General features: G+C 33.1%; 1 protein-coding gene across 3 annotated transcripts; it reads right to left on the bottom strand.

Moving 5' to 3' along the window:
- Positions 1-778: 778 nt before the first annotated feature.
- LOC106707406 (galanin receptor type 3) lies at positions 779-11,978 on the bottom strand. 3 transcript variants are annotated; one of them, XM_045683199.1, is made up of 5 exons: positions 11,944-11,978; positions 2,630-2,757; positions 1,993-2,168; positions 1,711-1,855; positions 779-1,630 (listed from the first exon to the last, which is right to left on the bottom strand). In XM_045683199.1, the coding sequence occupies exons 2-5, from the start codon at positions 2,736-2,738 to the stop codon at positions 951-953; spliced, it is 1,110 nt and encodes a 369-aa protein (XP_045539155.1). In that variant the 5' UTR covers positions 2,739-2,757; positions 11,944-11,978; the 3' UTR covers positions 779-950. The 3 variants fall into 3 exon arrangements, with proteins under 3 accessions (XP_045539155.1, XP_014362448.1, XP_045539161.1); XM_014506962.2 differs by lacking the exon at positions 11,944-11,978 and adding an exon at positions 7,139-7,229; XM_045683205.1 differs by lacking the exon at positions 11,944-11,978 and adding an exon at positions 4,357-4,382.
- Between the last annotated feature and the right edge of the window lie 7,537 nt (positions 11,979-19,515).

Raw genomic sequence — 19,515 nt, 5'->3', positions numbered from 1 at the left:
TGGTGGTGTATTAAATTGAGTTATAATATAAATGCGAAAGTTTGTATGTCGGGATGGATGTTTGTTATAAGGTCGATGAAATTTGACTTAGATGTAGAATAGTCTGGAAGTAATTCCACGCGGACGGACTCCCGGACAAAAGCTAGTAAGTACATTACAATTATAGTAATTAAAATGAACTGAATGTTAGTAACAACTCAAGTCTTTCTTCAAGTTTGACACTTTTTAACACTGAATTTTGAAATATAAGTATACCAACTTTGTTAAATAATTAAAGGTTCTAAATTAGACTGTTGTTAAAATATTCACTTCATTGTCGGAATTCTGAATAAGTTAAAACCTCAATCAAATTGAATTGACAACTAATCAATCAAAGAATTTGTCTTTGTGAAAAGGAAAATTTGATTTGTCTTCAGTTACAGAAAGTACTCGTATAAACAACTTTTTAATTGAAAACTTTAGTAAATAAACTCACTTAAGATGTTTTTTTTATCTTACATCATCGATAGTAGAATGTGACTATAGCTGTCAACCGAGCAAGGACCTCAATAAACGTATCAGTAAAAGTACCAGTACCATTTTGTATAAGGATTTTTATTTATGTTGATCTCGCGTGGAAGCCACTTATGCTCTCCTACTCTTCAGTAAAGCGAATTGTTAAAATAAATTGAGGTGCATTATTACCGGACAAGGAGCATAGTTTCCTAATGAGTCCTAATAGCTTTTGGAAAACGTAAATGAAAACTTTTATGGTTTTGCGATAATAAAACTAGAACGAGTGTTTTATGCATTTTATTGCTTTACAGATATTATTATTCTCCATAAAATCTCAAACAACCACGTTTATAACGACGAAACGAGCGGCTTCCCGGCGCGCGGGGTTGGCCGTAGTCTACGAGGCACTGAGAGACAGGAATCACAGATCGATAGAGCTTAGAAGATAGAGGAGTTCAATATAAAAAGCTAGAAGGCGGCGGACGCGGTGAAGGCGCCGGTCGGGCCAGCCGCGGGTGAAACGCGCCCAGCGCGGCCTCGTTCGTTGAAGAGGGCCGCTCCTCCCGCACGCGCAGCTGCGGCATACGCCACGCCACGCACGCCGCCGTCAGTGCGTGCCTGTTCAGCAACCAGTAGGCGGCGGCGTTCAGGGCCGAGTGCGCGTGCCCCAGTAATAGCGCGTACTGAGCAGCAGCGGCCGGCACGCGCACCCCGAACGCGCTTGATATGACGATAGCGGCGTGCGGACACCAGCACGCTGCGAAGATTAAGCTGATCGCGATGAGGACGTTCCCGAGTCGTCGCCGCGACCGCAGCGTGGAGGTCTGCGGCTGCGGCCCAAGCAGGCTGGGCTGGAGCTTCTTTTTGCTTCTGGTGTCGCCGACGTCGACGGCGTCGCGGCGCTCGCGGCCGACGCCGGCGACAATGATGACGTGCGTGGGGCGGCGAATCAGCGGCACAGGCAATGGTAGTTCGCCATGTGCCGCGCGCGCCGTCAGTGAAAGCGCGGTCAGTTTGACGCGCACGGCCCAGTGGCAGCGGATCACCGCCCCCACCGGTATGCAGTACGTGACTACGGCGTGCGCCGCCGCCAACGGGGGGCACGATACGCATGTCGCTATCATCATCACAGCGCCTGTAAACAAGTAATCTACATAATAAAAGTAGATAAACATTGAATTCTGTAACCTCATTATAGGATAAAGAAGTGCCCACCGAGTATAAAAGCGGCGACCCACACTGCGGCGACAGCGACGTAAGGCCTTGCACAGAGCGGGTTCTCACGGCCGCGCAATACCGCGCCACACCGGTCTGTCGCCATCGCCACCAGCGACAGCGTGCTCGCTGCCACCGGGAACGACTGCCACAACATCACAAATACTTACTTCCTATGTACAAATATACTAATAATATTATATACATTTTAAGAGACCACGTCTTCACGTCAAATTAATTGAAGTACCTATTGTTCTCACTAACGTCTTTTAAGTATCTTACTTCTATGTAGTGTGTGACATGGCAGGGTAGACGGTGCATGTGGGCGGCGCGGGCGGCGGCTAGCGGCGCGCTGGCCGCGCACACCAACAAGTCCGCCGCACAAGCGCTTAGCAACTGCGGCGTGCGCAGCCGGCACGCGCCGCTCGACGCCAATGCCGCCATTAAACTTACATTGCCTGGTAACAAATAAAAAAAAACACTAGAATCTATTATGACATAATAATATAATTCGTAGTAAAATCAAAAGTTATCATACGATTATGAATGAATATTGTAACTTATAACAACAATTTCAGTTTAGTTTTGAACGTATTCCAAATAATGTAATGATATGGAATAATGCCAGCACGAATTATTGCGAAGTCATAACGTATTTATATGATTTATGAGGTTTTTTTTTGTAGCAAAAATGTGATACAAAGCAATTTGTAGTGACAATTAAATTGATTGAAAATGCCAATATGAATTTACTGTGAATTAGGTCAGTAATTCTATTATAAACTAGAATAAATGTGCAAATTTAACTACTATCTACTACTAATAAGATTGCCATAGAAAACAAAGGTTATATTTGATTTCATAACCTCTTGGCTGCGAATCTAGTAACAACAAAATATAAGGTTAGTTCCATACTCACCCACTATACCTATAATGGAGACGAAGACGTACAGAACTATGAGCAGAGCGAGGTGGTCCTGTGTCGGTGTGTCCTCTACCGCGCCCGCTGCGCTCTCGTTATTGTACATCACGCTACATCACTCCGCACTGCAAATATTACACAATTACCGTCGGTTTCTGAGTCCAAAATCTCTGTATAAAACATATCGTCAACCCTGTTATTATCTTTGACAAATCAGATATAATTACATGTTTTAAACGGAGCTTTTTATCTCAGAAACCCACAGCCAGACTACGTAGATTGTTGGAATGATGGAAAACAGTTACAAAGTTCATAGGAAGTCCTATGAATGGTAATTACATGTAGTTGTGACTTATAATTCTTCGTGGCTCAATGTTGGCGGACTTCTGTCTGCTCTAACCTTAACCGTAACCCCTGTCGGAGCAAACGGAGTCCGCAGCTTGTTGCTAAAGGCCGTATAAAAATTTGTAAGACTTGTTGACATTATTGTTTTTTTGTTATTTTCTTGTAGTTATTTTGTAAGTAGTTTACTATGGGACTGATATGTTCATAAGAACCATTCTCTATAAAAATAAAGAAAAAAAATGTACTTGTGCTTTAATACTTTTTCAGCATAAGAAGAACAAAATCGATAGATTAATTTTATATCTGAAAAACTGTTGATCGGAATAGATCAAAAACAACAAGGGACACAAACATTAATCAGTCAATGCGAATATCCCACTTTGTCGACATATAAATTACAGATACGTAAAATATACATTTTCAAGTCATACAAATGTTTTCCTACACGAAGTTGATTAGAAACCGTAACCTAAAAACCTTTCCGAACTCCAATAAGTGGGACAGTCGCACAAAGATTATTCAGAAATAATTAACTTTCGAAACTTTAAAGAACATTTCGTTTGCAAACGGGAAAATATCGTTGGCCCAGAAAACGGAAATGTATGCAATACTTAATAATTTACTAATAGTACTCATGGATACTGTGCTAAAGTAAATATTATTTTTATATGTAGACTAGCTGTCGCCCGCGACTCCGTCCGCGCGCAGTTAAAAAAAAAAAACTAAATGGGGGGGGGGGGGTTATGAAAAATAGATGTTGGCTGATTCTCAGACCTACTGAATATGCTCACAAAATTTCATGAGAATCGGTCAAGCTGTTTCGGAGGAGTACGGTGACGAAAACTGTGACACGAGAATTTTATTATACTAGCTTTTACCCGCGACTCCGTCCGCGCGGAATGAAAAAAAAAAGAAAACGGGGTAAAAATTATCCTATGTCCGTTTCCTGGTTCTAAGCTACCTGCCCACCAATTTTCAGTCTAATCGATTCATATATCTATATATATAAAAGAAAGTTGTGTTAGTTACACCATTTATAACTCAAGAACGGCTGAATCGATTTGACTGCAAATTGGTGGGCAGGTAGCTTAGAACCAGGAAAAGGACATAGGATAAATTTTACCCAGTTTTCTATTTTTTATTCCGCGCGGACGGAGTCGCGGGTAAAACGTAGTATTAGATATATGATAAAAAATAAGTGTCGTAATTATTTAACAAATTTTTTTTTACGCAAGAGGTAGAGGGTTTTTAAGAATCTTGTAACCTTTTGCAAGAATATCTTTTTATTGAAGCTACCTAATGACTTAGTAACTTAATACTTTTTAATTATTAACTTAAAAGAAAAAAGTAAAGAAGAAATTTCTTTGGTATAATCTGACCTTTTGAGTAATGTGACTGCTTTTAGCGTACAATTCCGTGTTCCGTGTATTTTCTACTAGCTGTCGCCCGCGACTTCGTCCGCGTGGAATAAAAATAAAAATTAATAAGTAACCTATGTGTTCTTTCAGACTATGTTCTACATCTGCAGTACCTTTCATCAATCGATCTGTTTAGCCGTTCTGGAGATACCTTCAAACAAACATCCATCTAAATATTCGCATTTATAATATTAGTATGAGTACTAGAAAATTTGCGACAACATGCATGTATGCAGTATTCAAAATTGTAAGAAAAATATTACAAAATTACATTTAATGCTTTGTGAGACAACAATATTAAATTATTGTTGAAAGAAAAGTGTGAATATTTATTTAATTTATTCTAGTTCAGGTCATTTTCTGGTAGAGCAAATGATCGTACGAATGCCTCCAGCTGGTCAGACCCTTTTTTATTCTGATTTATAATAAAATTATACCATCCTAAAATCCTCCAAAGCGCACAAATTTCAAATATATTTTGCATTCGTAGATATTTTTTGTTAAAAATAATGCTTATAAAAACAAAATTGTATACAATGTATCATCATCTCTCTCATTATTGTTGACAAAAGAGATAACAATACGTTTTATACAAAAGTTTTGGTCTCAGAAACCAACCATTAAACTTATAAGGTGTTCAGAATACAAACATCTAAGGTACTATTTCAGTATTACGGTTCTTAGAGTAACCTTTAGATTCTCTTTAATTTGGGATAATTTCATCTCGAAAATTCGAAGCAGTAGAATCTGTGGAACACAGTGACCACACAATCAAAGCAACAGCAATCACAAACAAACCGACAAATTGCAATAGTCTTTCTTATGGTTTTATTTCATGATCGCAGGATTTCTAGCTGTTTTAATACTTTCTCATTTTTTCAGAAAAAACTGAGATAAAAATGTTGTAGCACAGATTTAGGTACTGAAAAACCACTGTTACATTAAACCAGTATCCTTTGTTTGAAACAGAAATATGATTTCGTATTTTAAAATTTCAGTCACTGTATTTTTTTTTTCCAACATGTTTGTAGTTGGCTTGTATTTTTAACGACTTTAATATGGGACAACTTTACTTGCCTCATGTATAATGGGGTTACAAATATAAAACAACATACCAAATTAAAATGCCTGCCGGTAATTCGTTTTAATTAAACAATTTATATCATTATTTACCAATTATTTTACGCTTTACATTTTAAACGAACAAACAAACTAATTTTGTATTTGTAAGTGTAAATTATTGGAAATAGGCACAACTAATATGGATTAATATCTCTTTGTATTAACTTGCCTTTTGTTGCTACAAATGCTACTGCCTTTCGTAACCTAGCCAACGAATGGTTATTTACTATTGAAGATACTTAAAATTATATACGGCGGACAACAGGATAAGTGTGAGAAATTTATATTTGTCGTAGTGACACGGAAAAGATGCTATCTCTCAGTGAATAAGTTTTGAAAGACCAATGCAAGACGATTATCAAGAATATAGAGGTGGTAAAGAATAACAGTACCACTGAAGTATATAGTGAAAAGAGCTTAAAGTTTTCTATTTATAATGTTTTCTTACTCATTTTTATTTTTACTGTATTTTTAGAAGTACTCGTAATTTTGAGTTATTTAGTTAAAATTATATTTAATTTTAAGAAATTCCTCCTAATTAGGATTGGTGACAGGCAGGCGGCTAGCCGTAAAAACTTAAGCCATAACTTTAAGGTTTATAAAACCTTGCGTGTCGACCCCACGTGAGTGGGAAAAGGCCAGAGAGATGATGATGAATTTCTTTAGATATTTCTAAACATAAATAAACATAATATTGTAACAATTAGTAAACTTTAAATGTACTTAAACCAAAAGAAATAAAAAAGGTATAATAAATAAAAATTACTCTCTATAGTCCTATCGTAGTTAAAACGTAGAAAACCACACTTTCCATTAGTTAAATTAAGACCTTAGAAATTATTAAAAAAGGCTTCTATGAGCGGTGTAGAGTAAATGAATGTTATCGAATGTTGGCTTCGAGAGTAGAACGAGGGCGAAAATGGTTAATATCTCGACCTTTTATACATTTTGTTTATTTTCGATTATCTTCATTCCAATCTTGTAGTCTCCTTTAATAATTGCGACATAGAATCGACAAGTTTTTTTTTAAATTCCATCTTTAAAGAGCAACTAGTACTTAACTATATTTTTTAAATAAGCATACGTATTTAAACAAACATAGGTTAAATTACAACTAACAATCAATCTTACTAGTTATACTAATATTATAAATGCGAATGTTTAGATGAATGGATGGATGGATGGATGTATGAAATTTGGCACAGATGTAGAACATAATCTGGAAGAACGTATAGGCTATTTATTAAGTGATTTTTTAATTCCTCGCGGACGGATGTGCGGGCGACAGTTAGTCAATAATAAACTCACTCAATAACAACATAAAGATAACTATGTGTTAACTCTAAATTTTATTACCAACATTAATTAACCAAATATCCTAATGTCTTTAAACGTGAATGAAATGTGAACGAAGATCAAATATATTCCTAAATGTTAAAGATGGATTGTATACTAATGCCTCAATATGTCAAGAAGGAATACTCTCTTCTGATAATTTTTAAAATACTAATAGTATAAAATATAATATGCATTATACAGTAGTAAAAATTACAAATACTTAAATGTATTTAATAATATACAATACAGAGGACCACTTGAGGATCAAACGTAAAATGTTTACCTGTTTAATAAATCCAAAAAATTACACTTGTTTTTTGTCTTTGATAACACCGAAAATCTGTCCAAGATTTAAACATTAGAAAATGAATCAACAATTAGATTTACTAGTCAAAATAGATATTAAATTACAACAATGATTATCATTAGAAGAAATATAGTTTATAAAAATAAAACACTAAAATATTTAAAAACACCACAATTAAATTATAAAATTTGATTTATTATTTACATTTTAAGATTAACGTAAAGTTACGACGAAGTTAGCTTAGCTAAGCATTTCAATTCGTACGCGGATGAAAAACAAATAAGTCAGTACTGAGTAAAAGACGTCCAACCCGCATGGACGTCACGGCCACACTGAAAGATGCTACGAACCTTCGACTCAATGCGTGTGTAAAATTTTCTTATATTCGTCCTGAAAATCTTTGTCTTACGTCATAGTGCAAATGTCCCCGGTTGTAAATTTCATTAAATCATTACAATATTTTGGAATATAAACGAGCGATGTTACAATGGAATGATTTTATTTGTTTGAATCTTACATCTTACTAACCTTATAAATGCGAAAGGATGGATGGATGGAAGTTTGCTATTAAGTATCTCTAGAACAGTTAAACGGATTTAGTTGAAATTTGACAAAGATGAACCTGTTATAGAATAATACATGAATGGATTCAAGAAATAGTTTAGTTAATTATTTTCAGACAGATTAACATACAAATTAAATATTACATAACACTTAAATGCGCAAATAAATATCAGGAAAAAATTTCCTTTTTATGAGTGATTGTTTATGGAAGAAGATAGTATAGAAAAAAACTTTGAAATTGGAATTAGTAATCTGTTTTTAAAATTAGACTATACGCTAAATTTAAATACAAGAAATCTTACTAATATTATAAATGCGAAAGTTTAGACGCATTGATGGATGGATGGATGTTTGTTAGATGTTATCTAGAGAACGGCTCAACGTATCTTGATGAAATTTGTGTGTTCTTCCAGACTATGTTTTACATCTGAGCCAAATTTCTTCAAGATCTGTTGAGCTGTTACCTTCTAATAAGCATCCATCCGTACATCTAAACTTTCTCATCTATATATATATATAAAAGAAAGTCGTGTTAGTTACACTATTTATAACTCAAGAACGGCTGAATCAATTTGACTGAAAATTGGTGGGCAGGTAGCTTAGAACAAATTTTTTTTTTTAAATTTTTACCCCGTTTTCTATTTTTCATTCCGCGCGGACAGAGTCGCGGGTAAAAGCTAGTTTATAATATTAGTAATATCTTAGTTATTTAAAATGTTTCAAAGTTTTTAAACCAAGTTTTCAACACATACAACAAGTCAAATAACTTTAAAGTATTATAATATAAAGCTCTTTCTATATCAATATAGCAGAGTTTCAAAGAGTTTTTTTAAAAATGACGCGCCGAATAAATTCATGAAAAATACTATATTATATAATAATAATTTTTTTATCGGTATTTCCATTTCACATTCGTATTCCGAATGAAATTTTTATTCAACACCTAACGTATTTAAGTATACTTGAAACACAAATTGAAATGTTTATCTTCTCGTATTTAAACCGTGTTCTTACCCACGTTATTGCCACCAGTAATTAGGTCAGTTTATTTTATTTACCTTTTGATTAGCTACATATTTTACTAAGTATCAAATATGTGGGAAATAGAGAAGTCAACTATTAGTCTAGTTACCATTTGCATCATTATAAAGTGGGCATGCTTAAGCCACTTTTTATAGTGTGGAGAAGAATTCAATTCATATCTGCCCTGCACATAATTATACTTTCCTCTCATATACCGGATGACTGGTAGAGAATGCCTTTAGGCATTAAGTCCTCCTTATACTTATAAAAGTGCTAAAGAATAAATAAATAAATAAGAATGGGAACACGACGAGTAAGGAAGGAAATGTGATGAGGCATCTTAGTAAATATTTAATAAAGCCGAGGAACGATAACCGTTGACTAAACAATAATACAATATAAATAGTACAGATTTACAGTTTTTGTTAGCTTTAACATTCGATAGATTTTAAATTTGCACCAATGCCTGTCATGATAGCATTGAACACAGAAATTGTGTCAAAGCAATCAAAGCTTGCAAATGTGGATCAATATCAATGCAGTGGGAATTCAAATCAAGCACTGAAGGAATTCTAAAGCAACGAGTAGGCATATTAATAGGAATATTCTATTGCAGACGCTATAAAGTTCTTTGTGAATAGAAATTAAATGCGTCATCGAATCGCGTCATATCTGCGTGCGACTTTGGTGATATTAATTCATGACGAAAGCGTTATCATAAACGTTAACCTATTCAAATGAAAATTATGACGTCATACTCTATTAGTTTCAACCCGTGTATTTACGTGACCTATTGGCTTATATAAACAGGTAAATTGGAACGTAAAAATATGCATAAGAAGCAAAAAATAAAAGCACACTGCAAGCATCTAGTGTCTGTGTTGCCCTAACAATACGTACTCCAAAGACTGATTGTACCTACAAAGCTCACAAGGTACAATTTAATAATGAAATTATTTCGTTGAATATAGAAATACTGTTAGTTGCAAATTCAAATTTATGTCAAATTAAAGTAAATTTAGATGTAGTTTACTCGTATATTCTGTGTGATATAAACAAAATTAATTTCAAATTCAGATCACGTATTCAGGATGAATAATTGGTTAACGAACAAACAATAACGATTTCTAGCAACAAACAGATTGTATCCATTATTATTCTTATGAAACAGATGAATTATATTAATTAAAATAGAAGCTTTAGAATCAAACTAATATTATAAATGCGAATGTTTAGATGTATGGATGTATGTATGAATGCATGTTTGTTTGAAGGTATCTTCAAAACACCACAACAGATTTTGATGAAATTTGCTATAAATGTAGATCATAGTCTAGAAGAACGCGTAGGCTACTAAGTTTTTTTTTACCGCGCGGACGGAGTCGCGGGCGACAGCTAGTATGGCATTAATTTCAAAGTCTACGAAAATTTGTTACTTGACTTCCCCTCACGTACAAAATCACGGCAAGAATTTTAAATATAACTTTCTTATTTAAATTCATCCCCTTTCGGTTTCCCTCCGGCAGAGTTGATTTTCCTCAAGAATTAAAGGGGAACCGCCGATTTTCGACAATTATTGGTCTTCACTGTAATCGTTTTGTCAAGATTACTTTACATTTTCTAGAGATCTATTGATGTTATTTTTTTTTGACCTGGATATAAAGTATATTAAAAAGAATAGATTAAATAATAATCTTAAATGTTTAACCAAAACTTAAGTGAAACTTTAACGGGTGTACAAAAACAGTGTTGTTTACCCTAAACATATTAAGGGTGATTTGTCTTATAAATAGTTGCGGTTATTACAACCAGTAGGAACAACTTGAATTATAAATCAGTCGGATTTATTAATAAAATTTTCTTTAAAAAAAACATGAGAATTTACATGTGTAATGTTTTAGGAACTAGAGTCTAGAACTTAATATGAAGAGCGTCTTCTCCTTCATCGATTAAAGTAAGCAACACGTCTGCAATTGGGGAAGTCTATAGGTAGCGGTCGCTTCGCTATGTCGGCGAATTCTGGTGGCCGCTTGGGAACTGAGAATATAAAAAGTATTGACTGCAATATATTAGTGGTTAGTAAGTATGCCTTAAAGTTCATATTAAGAAAGAACAAGTTAAATATGTTTTATATATTACGTTCACATTACGATGAAAATTTATAGTGCAAAGAAAAATCTAAGTATTTCGGAACATTTATAAATAAAAAAAATCTTTTCTTCTTCGCAAAAGTGTCGAGAGTACTGAATAAATAATACTTTCAATAAAGCTATCTTTGAATTGTTGGCTCCTTTTATTCGACAAACCTCTTATTGTCTTCGCGACTGTAAAAAGAGATACGCGAGTGTTTCGTTATTGAATAATTTATTGTGATAGCACACAATTTTCTTTCGGATATTCGCTTCACTTCTACTGAAATCGGACGCAATTTAATTCCATAAACGATCCAAAGGTTCGCTAATTATTTGGGTGATAGTACAATAATATATCGATCGATCTCTAAACGATAGATCAAGTTTTTGATTTCTGTTGCAATCTGTCTATCCTTTAAAGAAGTTAATTTAGAATTCTTGAATACGCAAAAATGGTTCGAGGTAGATTTTTTGGTTCGGCTGTTAAACAGGTTAATATTCGTTTGAATATATTTAATTTATTTCAAGTTTATTTAAATAAAATTTTACCTACAGAACTAATCTATAGAAATGATTGATGCATTATCAGTTCATATTTACATATTATAGTATATCCTTTGGGGTCAAAAGTATATACGCATATTTAGTTATTAATTGCAACCTCTTGATGACATAAGCTTGTCAAAGTACTTGATACAAAACTGCATAAATTCCGAGTTATAAAATGAATTTAAAAAACACAAACGCTTTAGTAATGACCTCATTAAAAGCTCAAAGTAACGAGGTACTCCGCTAATGATACGTCGACTAGATACTTCTGACTTGACTAGTAAAAAAATAACAATATAAAAATTATTCTTTTTTATAACCATCGTACACTAATTCAATGTCTGTTCTTTTCTTTTGTTAATTACTTTTATACTCCAATAAGCTTTTAATTGCCGATTTAACTGCCGACGCATGTGCGGGTTGCAATTTTTGTAGACAGTTTCCAGAGTGCAAGTTGCGTGATCACTGACATACGAAAGAAGATAACTTAGTATAAAGAAAACTATAACTTACCAATTAGTAATATAATAAACTTTTATTTCACAAAACTTCAAACGATTTAATTGTGCATATTAAAATTGTACTGTTGCGAAACTGCTAATAATACAAAATAACATTTTAATAACCTTTAGTTTCATTTTAACTTATAAATTAAATTTTATTAAGTATATACAAAAAGAAAAGACTATCCAAATCTACACTTCTAAATGTCTAACTAATCTTTAAGAAGACGATTCTCAAATAAAAAGATATTTTTCAATTTACTTTTAAAATGTCTTCGCAGATCAGTAAGAATCAAATAACGAGAGACGTGCGTCTCGCACAGCATTCGCGAATCGACTGTAGATTGTGTGAAAAATGAAAACAAACCCCCATTTATGTAGAGTTTAAAAATTTCCATTCTTACAGACTTACCATTTCAGACAAATTAGTTCTTTGAGTATAATGCACATTATAATTTGGAAGTTAAAAGCCATCTTAAAAGCGCATGTTTTCAACAATGCATTAAGATATAAACAATCAAGCATCTACTACTTTGATCATCAAGGATCACTTTGTATTAAGTTAAGGGTGTCTTTCTAGTTATGTTAAAGTTTTTACCACACTACGTACCTACTTCAGCCGCGAGGTAGCCGACTACCGTTTGTAGTATTTAAACGAGTAATAAGAGAGGAGAAGTTAGCAAAATAACCACCAACTTAAGTTAGCTTCTTACCGCTTCTGCAAAAAGAAGTGATATCAATGAAAATATTATTCGATAGTTGAGTAAATAACGTAAAAGAAAACCTGCGTAAACTGTGATAATATTATAACAGATAACAGTAAAGCAATTTTACTAAGAGCACTTGATAGACCCTCAATGATAGAGTGGCTGTTCGCAGTTAAGCACACTTTTATAATAATAATGTTTGTTAAAAAAATTCCATCTTTATATCATGAAATTACAATATCTATTTATTCAGTCGTTAAAACAAAGTAATTTTAAAAGATTAACAGTGGGCCTACCACGAATTTTGATACAATCGCCATCGTATAGTTATAGACGAAATGTGTATTAATATTTGTGCAGCGCCCCCTATGGGGCTTAAAGGACATCAAAACCATGAATATTTGGGTTAGGGCCACAAGTAATAATGTACAATAAACTTTCAGCTATCATCACTTTTACTTATTGATTAGATACTTGTAACATCAGTTTTATCGTTTTTGAATTTTTGTTCCAGATAGCAAATACAGCAAAATTATTAAGCTGTAAATTAGTTCAGTCTTGCATACGATATTTGCAAACGAACAACAAAGTTCAAAAATTGTTTTCCGAATCATTTATAAAATTCTATCAATTAATGCTTGTATAGAAGCTGCAAAAGAATGTTCTACAGTTAATTGGATGTACTGAATTCCCGCGAAAAATATATTCGACTTTTTCACTGCCGTATAACCTAACTGAAAATGGTTCGCTATCAATTTTATAGTTGTGTACTTATCTATGTAGAAAGTAAAAATTTATTATTAATAAAATATAGAAAAACCTAATCTCAATTTGAAATACCAAAAAACCCGAATAAGTAGTAATAACCTCTAACTGAATGAAATAGCACGAAATATGTATCCTGAAAACATTTGCTCTTGGCACTTTGATCTTTCCGTTTCTTGATATTTGATCTTTTTTTAATATTCGGAAGTTATTAAATAAATCAACAAAGAGGTTACGTGTTCAATTCAATACCGAATATCTCCGTAGTAGAAGCGTCGGCATTATTTATTTAAGCGTCTAACATTGTTCTTCTAAAAAATAATATTCGTAGTGCTCATAAAATATTCTTTACGGTTTTTTTGCTTCATTTATTTTAATATATATTTTTTTAATCAGATGTAATCGCAAATTTAAAAGTGAAGAGTTATGAGACAGTAAAATTAGCATAAAACTAAAACGTTGCGAATAAAATTAAGCAGAATTCCTATTATTTTTTTTTCATAATAAAATATTTTAATTAAAACTTCGAAATACTTGTACACCAAACAAATACAAACGGTAGCGCAGTCCTATACGTTTTTTTACAATAGATAGTTAACATATATATTAATTTAATACATCCTAGTAATAAGTAATTTGTTATAGTATCAAGAAATTATATATAACAACGCTTGGAAATGGCATAAAGGTACAAATAAATAAATAAATCTACGTTATATGTGCTACGTCGCGTAGAGCTTCGTCAAATTTTAGCTGCGTACAGATCGCACTTTATTCTGTTCATAGATAAATAAATGTTTGAATAAAAATTATATTTAACAAAATATATAACTGACTTTATGTTCATTACCAATTGTTAAAAAAAAGTTACACCCTTATATAGCAGGAGTATGGTTAATAATTTAAAAATATCAATATAATATTTAATCAGTATTACACTGGTATTTTGATTAAATTTGAATTTCGAACGAGTGTTGATCCCCTTTAAAATGGCTTCTCGAGTCGAGGCCTCACCTGTAATTGAGAGGCTCTCGATGTCGTGAAGATGTGATTGTACCTAACCACTTACAAACTTGTTAACAAAAGAATATTTGATTTTTAATTAGATAAAGACAATACTTCTCAGTGAAAGCTTTATAAATGATGTATTTAGTTAAATATAAAAGTAAAAACTTGCCCGTACCAAGACAAAGCTAGCGTGATCAAAGAAAAACTTTATCACACCTTAAACATTAATTCGAGCAAGCTATTTCTTTATACTTCAAAATACAAAAAACGCTAACTTATTCTAATTTTCAGTCCAGTAAGAATCAATTTCTTAAGTATTACCCACTTAAAAGCTTATCTAATAAATTGCAGTGTATCCCAAAGGAATTCCTGACGGCGTTTGTTTTGTTAGATTAAAGATTTTTGTTCCCAGGAATTCTTTTGAACAATGCTGTGGTGGAAGTTTTGTGGTTTTCCCCTTGCTGTTCAAGAGTGCTTAAGATAGGTTAAGATTTTTTATCAGCTTATTGTTTTACTACAAAACATAGACGTAGACAAATAACTTTAAAGACGTGGTCTTAAGTGACAATAGATACATATTCAGACATAAACAACAAAGAAATCTATAGCACGAATGTACCAGCTTTACTCGACTGAAAATACCACGTCAACAAGTAACTCCGCGTACGTGACAGAGGACTAATTTCAAGTCTCTTTCTCTTACCACCCTTTTTGTATAAGGAAATAATGGGAGGGGACAGTTTATTTGAAAGAGGAGGGACTGGATAGGAAATGAAAATATTTTTTTTTTCATTGCGTCCCCTCTTCCGTCGATTTAAGGTAGGCAACGCATCTATAATTACAGATGTCTATAGGAAGCAGTCGCTTCGCTATATCGGCGAATTGAGGTGGCCGTTTGCTCTTTTGCCACCTTATAATATAAAGAAAATAACTGTTAATACTGAAGGTTAATAATAAAATAAACATTTATTGGTTTTTCGAACGTTCAATACAATTGTATTATATCCAACGTAATTGTTATATTGAAAACAATACGAGAGTGAAACTTGTCGTTACGGCAATTTAAGGTGAAAGCGACGTGATACTGAAATTTTAATTAAACTCAGAGTTTCATATCGAACAAATTAATTCGTAACGCTTGACAAAATAATTATACCCTCGTCAATTTGCTACAGAAGTTGCATCTATAAAATCTAGCGTATTTTGACATTTATTTAAAAAAATAACACCAGCGATATTTTAAACCAATACGACACTTGAATTCTAATTCACTTGTTTTAAAAATAACAATAACAGCAACAACATAACTCACGCCCGTGACCTAGAAGGGTAGGCAGAGACCACGAGCTTCAATTTGGCACGATCCTGATACACCTCTCTCACTTCTACATTCATACATCTACACACATTCTAATCGGTTTCGCGTGCTCTTAAAACCAATACTTCTTCATTATTTTTAAATACAAAATAAAAATAAGATCAAAAAATAATTAATTCCAGCTTGCATTATATTTTACTTGTAAAAATTGTGCGTAATCCCAAAAATATCTCGTGATACCTCTAATTTCAATATTCCGATCCCTTGTCGATATATCTCGGGACTCAATTTCCCAGTACGATACATTACATTTCAATATAGCTACTAGTTTATTTCAGATACATAAACCTAGTATAGTATAATAACATTAATAATGTCTCTGATACAAACTCTAGCAATACGAAATATTAATGTCCCATTGAAATACGGTTCCTTTAATATTTAGACCTACATTAATAATAATTTCCCAGTCCCAAAATTTGATTTGATTAGTAAGATTTCGCGGAACAATTTCAAGATATTCTTTCTTCCACTTCTAACCATTATATTTTCTACCTAAAATACTCAAAAATATGAAACAGAAATGAAGTAACATCATCTTGTCAAGAAATTCCCAAACCAAACATGTTAGGCGAGATCATGTGATGACGCAAAAAACGAAATTAATAAAAAAGCAAACACTTCGTAGCAAAGTACTCTCACTGGTAAACTTAATAACAATATAAAGGGCAAAATGTCTCTGAGTTTTTCTCTGAACAATAGGCATCCTAAGGAAAAACTCTTACGTTATTATATACTACAAAAACCTCAACTTAAAATCTAAAATTTATCTACAAGCTTCATTATAAAAATATACTTTTATAGTATGTTAATATTTTATATGTAAAATATTTATATACATGAAGCATTATTTTTATACTAATCCGTATTGGGCCAGCGTGGTTGAATATGGCCTAGTCATCTTATGGTAGGCTCCGAGCCTCTCGGTGGAGACGTGTAATGAGATGATGATGTTATATATATGAAGGGGCCTTCATCAGAACTCATCTTGCGCGGGTAGAAAAGCGGGTATGTCGGCAGGTGTCACTGTGTCAAGATGGCCGCCCTCACAACTATCGACAATGACGCTTCGCTTGGCTGACTTTTGACAGCTAAAAGTCAACCAGACATTTCACTTTGACGGATGCGCCGTCATATACTTGAAAGTTTTTATACTGTGACTAAAGTATTTAACAAGCCATCGTCATTAATTTATATTTGTTTCATGTTACATTATCAACTAATATGATTTCGGGGAGTACAAAAAATCTTTTAAATCCTCATGTTATAACTGTGAACAAAGATTAACACAAATTCACGAACAATATTTTTACTTAATTTAAATATATGTTTTTAATTAACTACTTCATCTACTACTTACTCATGAGTTAGTGTACTATCACTTATATTTTCCAATTCATCTAAATGCATCGAATATAAATACACAAATAATATTGTTTAACATTAAATAAGGTGGGAGCTAAAACAATGATAGTTACGAACTGCAGTAAACTACAAACAACAATTTATTTGCCATTGAAAGTTTGAACATTCTCAACTATAATTGAGGTATATTCCGGTGTACAACTCTGTATTACAACTTGTTTATCGGATGTAGGATTATTCTACAAAATTTACTGGGAAAATTGATAGTTTTTTGGAACGAAGTTCCTTATCGCGCGTTGTGAAAGGGGGCTAGACGGAAAAAATTCTTACGAAAAGTTGTTACGACACTTTTTGCTATAGTAGCCATGGCAACGACGTGACAATATATAACGAAAATTCATAGGAACTTCGTTCCATCCGGGAGTCCCTTGACACCTCTCAAGTTTTTCTTCTTTAGTTACTCTTATTAACTATAACAAAATAAAAGAAGGAATTTAATATTAAATGTTGTCTCCCTTTCCATTAAAGGGCTTCCAACTCATTAGCTTATTATAAAACACTTGAATAGAGGTCAACTTCAGACTACGCTTTAGAGTATGCTAGTTTGACAACTTTTCTGTACAAATCACTTCAGTCGTCCGATTAATACAAATAAAACAATTGATAATCCACTATTCCTTTAAAGAACATAGAGTTTTAACTCTATGATCTTTGGTTATTAGAATTAGGGTTGGTTTTATGCATTTCTGTATTGTAGTATTCAGTCATGAACATCGCATTATGTGGCAAGCTGTATGGAGCATCACGTCACGTACGAACATTTTACGACGGCGCGAGCTCGTGATCTATGTACGAAAGCACTTTGTCTATAAATCTCTCTATTAGAACAAGACGTGAAACTTTTCTTGGAACTCTATTTAGTAAGACGGTTGAATTTCAACTGTTAACGAAACTAACTTATTGTGATTATAATCAACGAATCAATTGCCTTTATATATCTTAAGTACTAAGACGTCTATTTCACTATATCTCTAAAACGCTATAATCTGTACCCAAACAAATAATATTTAAATCTAATGACATTAGTATATCTATATATTTGTATATATCAAGAAGTTCTAACCAGCCAACGAAAATAAAACGATTGTTGAAGTTTTCTGCCGTATCCAAACCTTTATTTACAGCATAATACATTATTACCTTACCAATACTGAATAAAACATGACTTTCTAACTTAAACAAGGCGATAGTAACTTTTTAAATACATTTCCAAGTTCACAGTTTATTTGCGGTAACAAAACCGCAGGAAAGTTTTGTCTATTGTTGCTTGCAGTCGCCACTTTACCGACGCTGCACTTACAACGAACAAACATGTCTCAGAGGATAAAACTGAATGTACGAATGCATTTGAAGTATCTGGATTCAAACAATAAAGACCGAGTAATTGCTAAAGGTTGACGATTTGGTTAGAAATGTGAGCATATCTCAATAATATTATAAATGCGAATATATGGATGGATGTATGTTTGTTGGAAGGTATCTCCAAAACGACTGCACGGATCTCGCTCTGAAATTTGGCATAGATGTAGAACACATAGGCTACTAATTAAGATTTTTTTAATTCCGTGCGTACGTAGTTGCGGGCGACAGCTAGTAACATATAAAAATAAGAGAGGATTATTATTCAAATCATTGTTACAAATTATTTTAATAACCTTAATACTAATCTATATATATAAAAGAAAGTCGTGTTAGTTACACTATTTATAACTCAAAAACGGCTGAATCGATTTGACTGAAAATTGGTGGGCAGGTAGCTTAGAACCAGGAAACGGACATAGGATAATTTTTACCCCGTTTTCTATTTTTTATTTTTTTATTCCGCGCGGACGGAGTCGCGGGCAAAAGCTAGTTATTAATAAACATTACTTGTTAATGCAATTTTTTAAACCTAAGCAACACTTGCAGAAATCTATGTTTATTTAATTTAAACCGACAAAGTTGGATTATGGACCTGGAATCTTAATACATCTAGAGACGGAACAAAACATTTGCTACAGAAGAATTTATTGATAAGATTTGTGTCAGGGAATGCGAATAATTTGTTCAATTCTTTCTATTCGATGTTTCCAACAACGAAAAAATTAGTCTATTTAGTATACGGAATTCAATAGAGCATGTTTTATTACTTTTATTTGTAATTAAACATTAATCCTTTATCCTCGTTATCATGCAAATATCTTCTATGCAGTGTTATTTTATTCCTTTCACTGGTTTAAAAGTATTTTTTTATAGAAAATTCCTCAATTCTTCTCTTCATATCATCATCATCTTTCAGGCCTTTTCCCATTCACTAAGG

The sequence above is a fragment of the Papilio machaon genome, chromosome 2 (genome assembly GCF_912999745.1).
Source record: "Papilio machaon chromosome 2, ilPapMach1.1, whole genome shotgun sequence".
Classification (NCBI taxonomy): domain Eukaryota; kingdom Metazoa; phylum Arthropoda; class Insecta; order Lepidoptera; family Papilionidae; genus Papilio; species Papilio machaon.
This window is presented reverse-complemented; position numbering and strand designations above follow the sequence as displayed.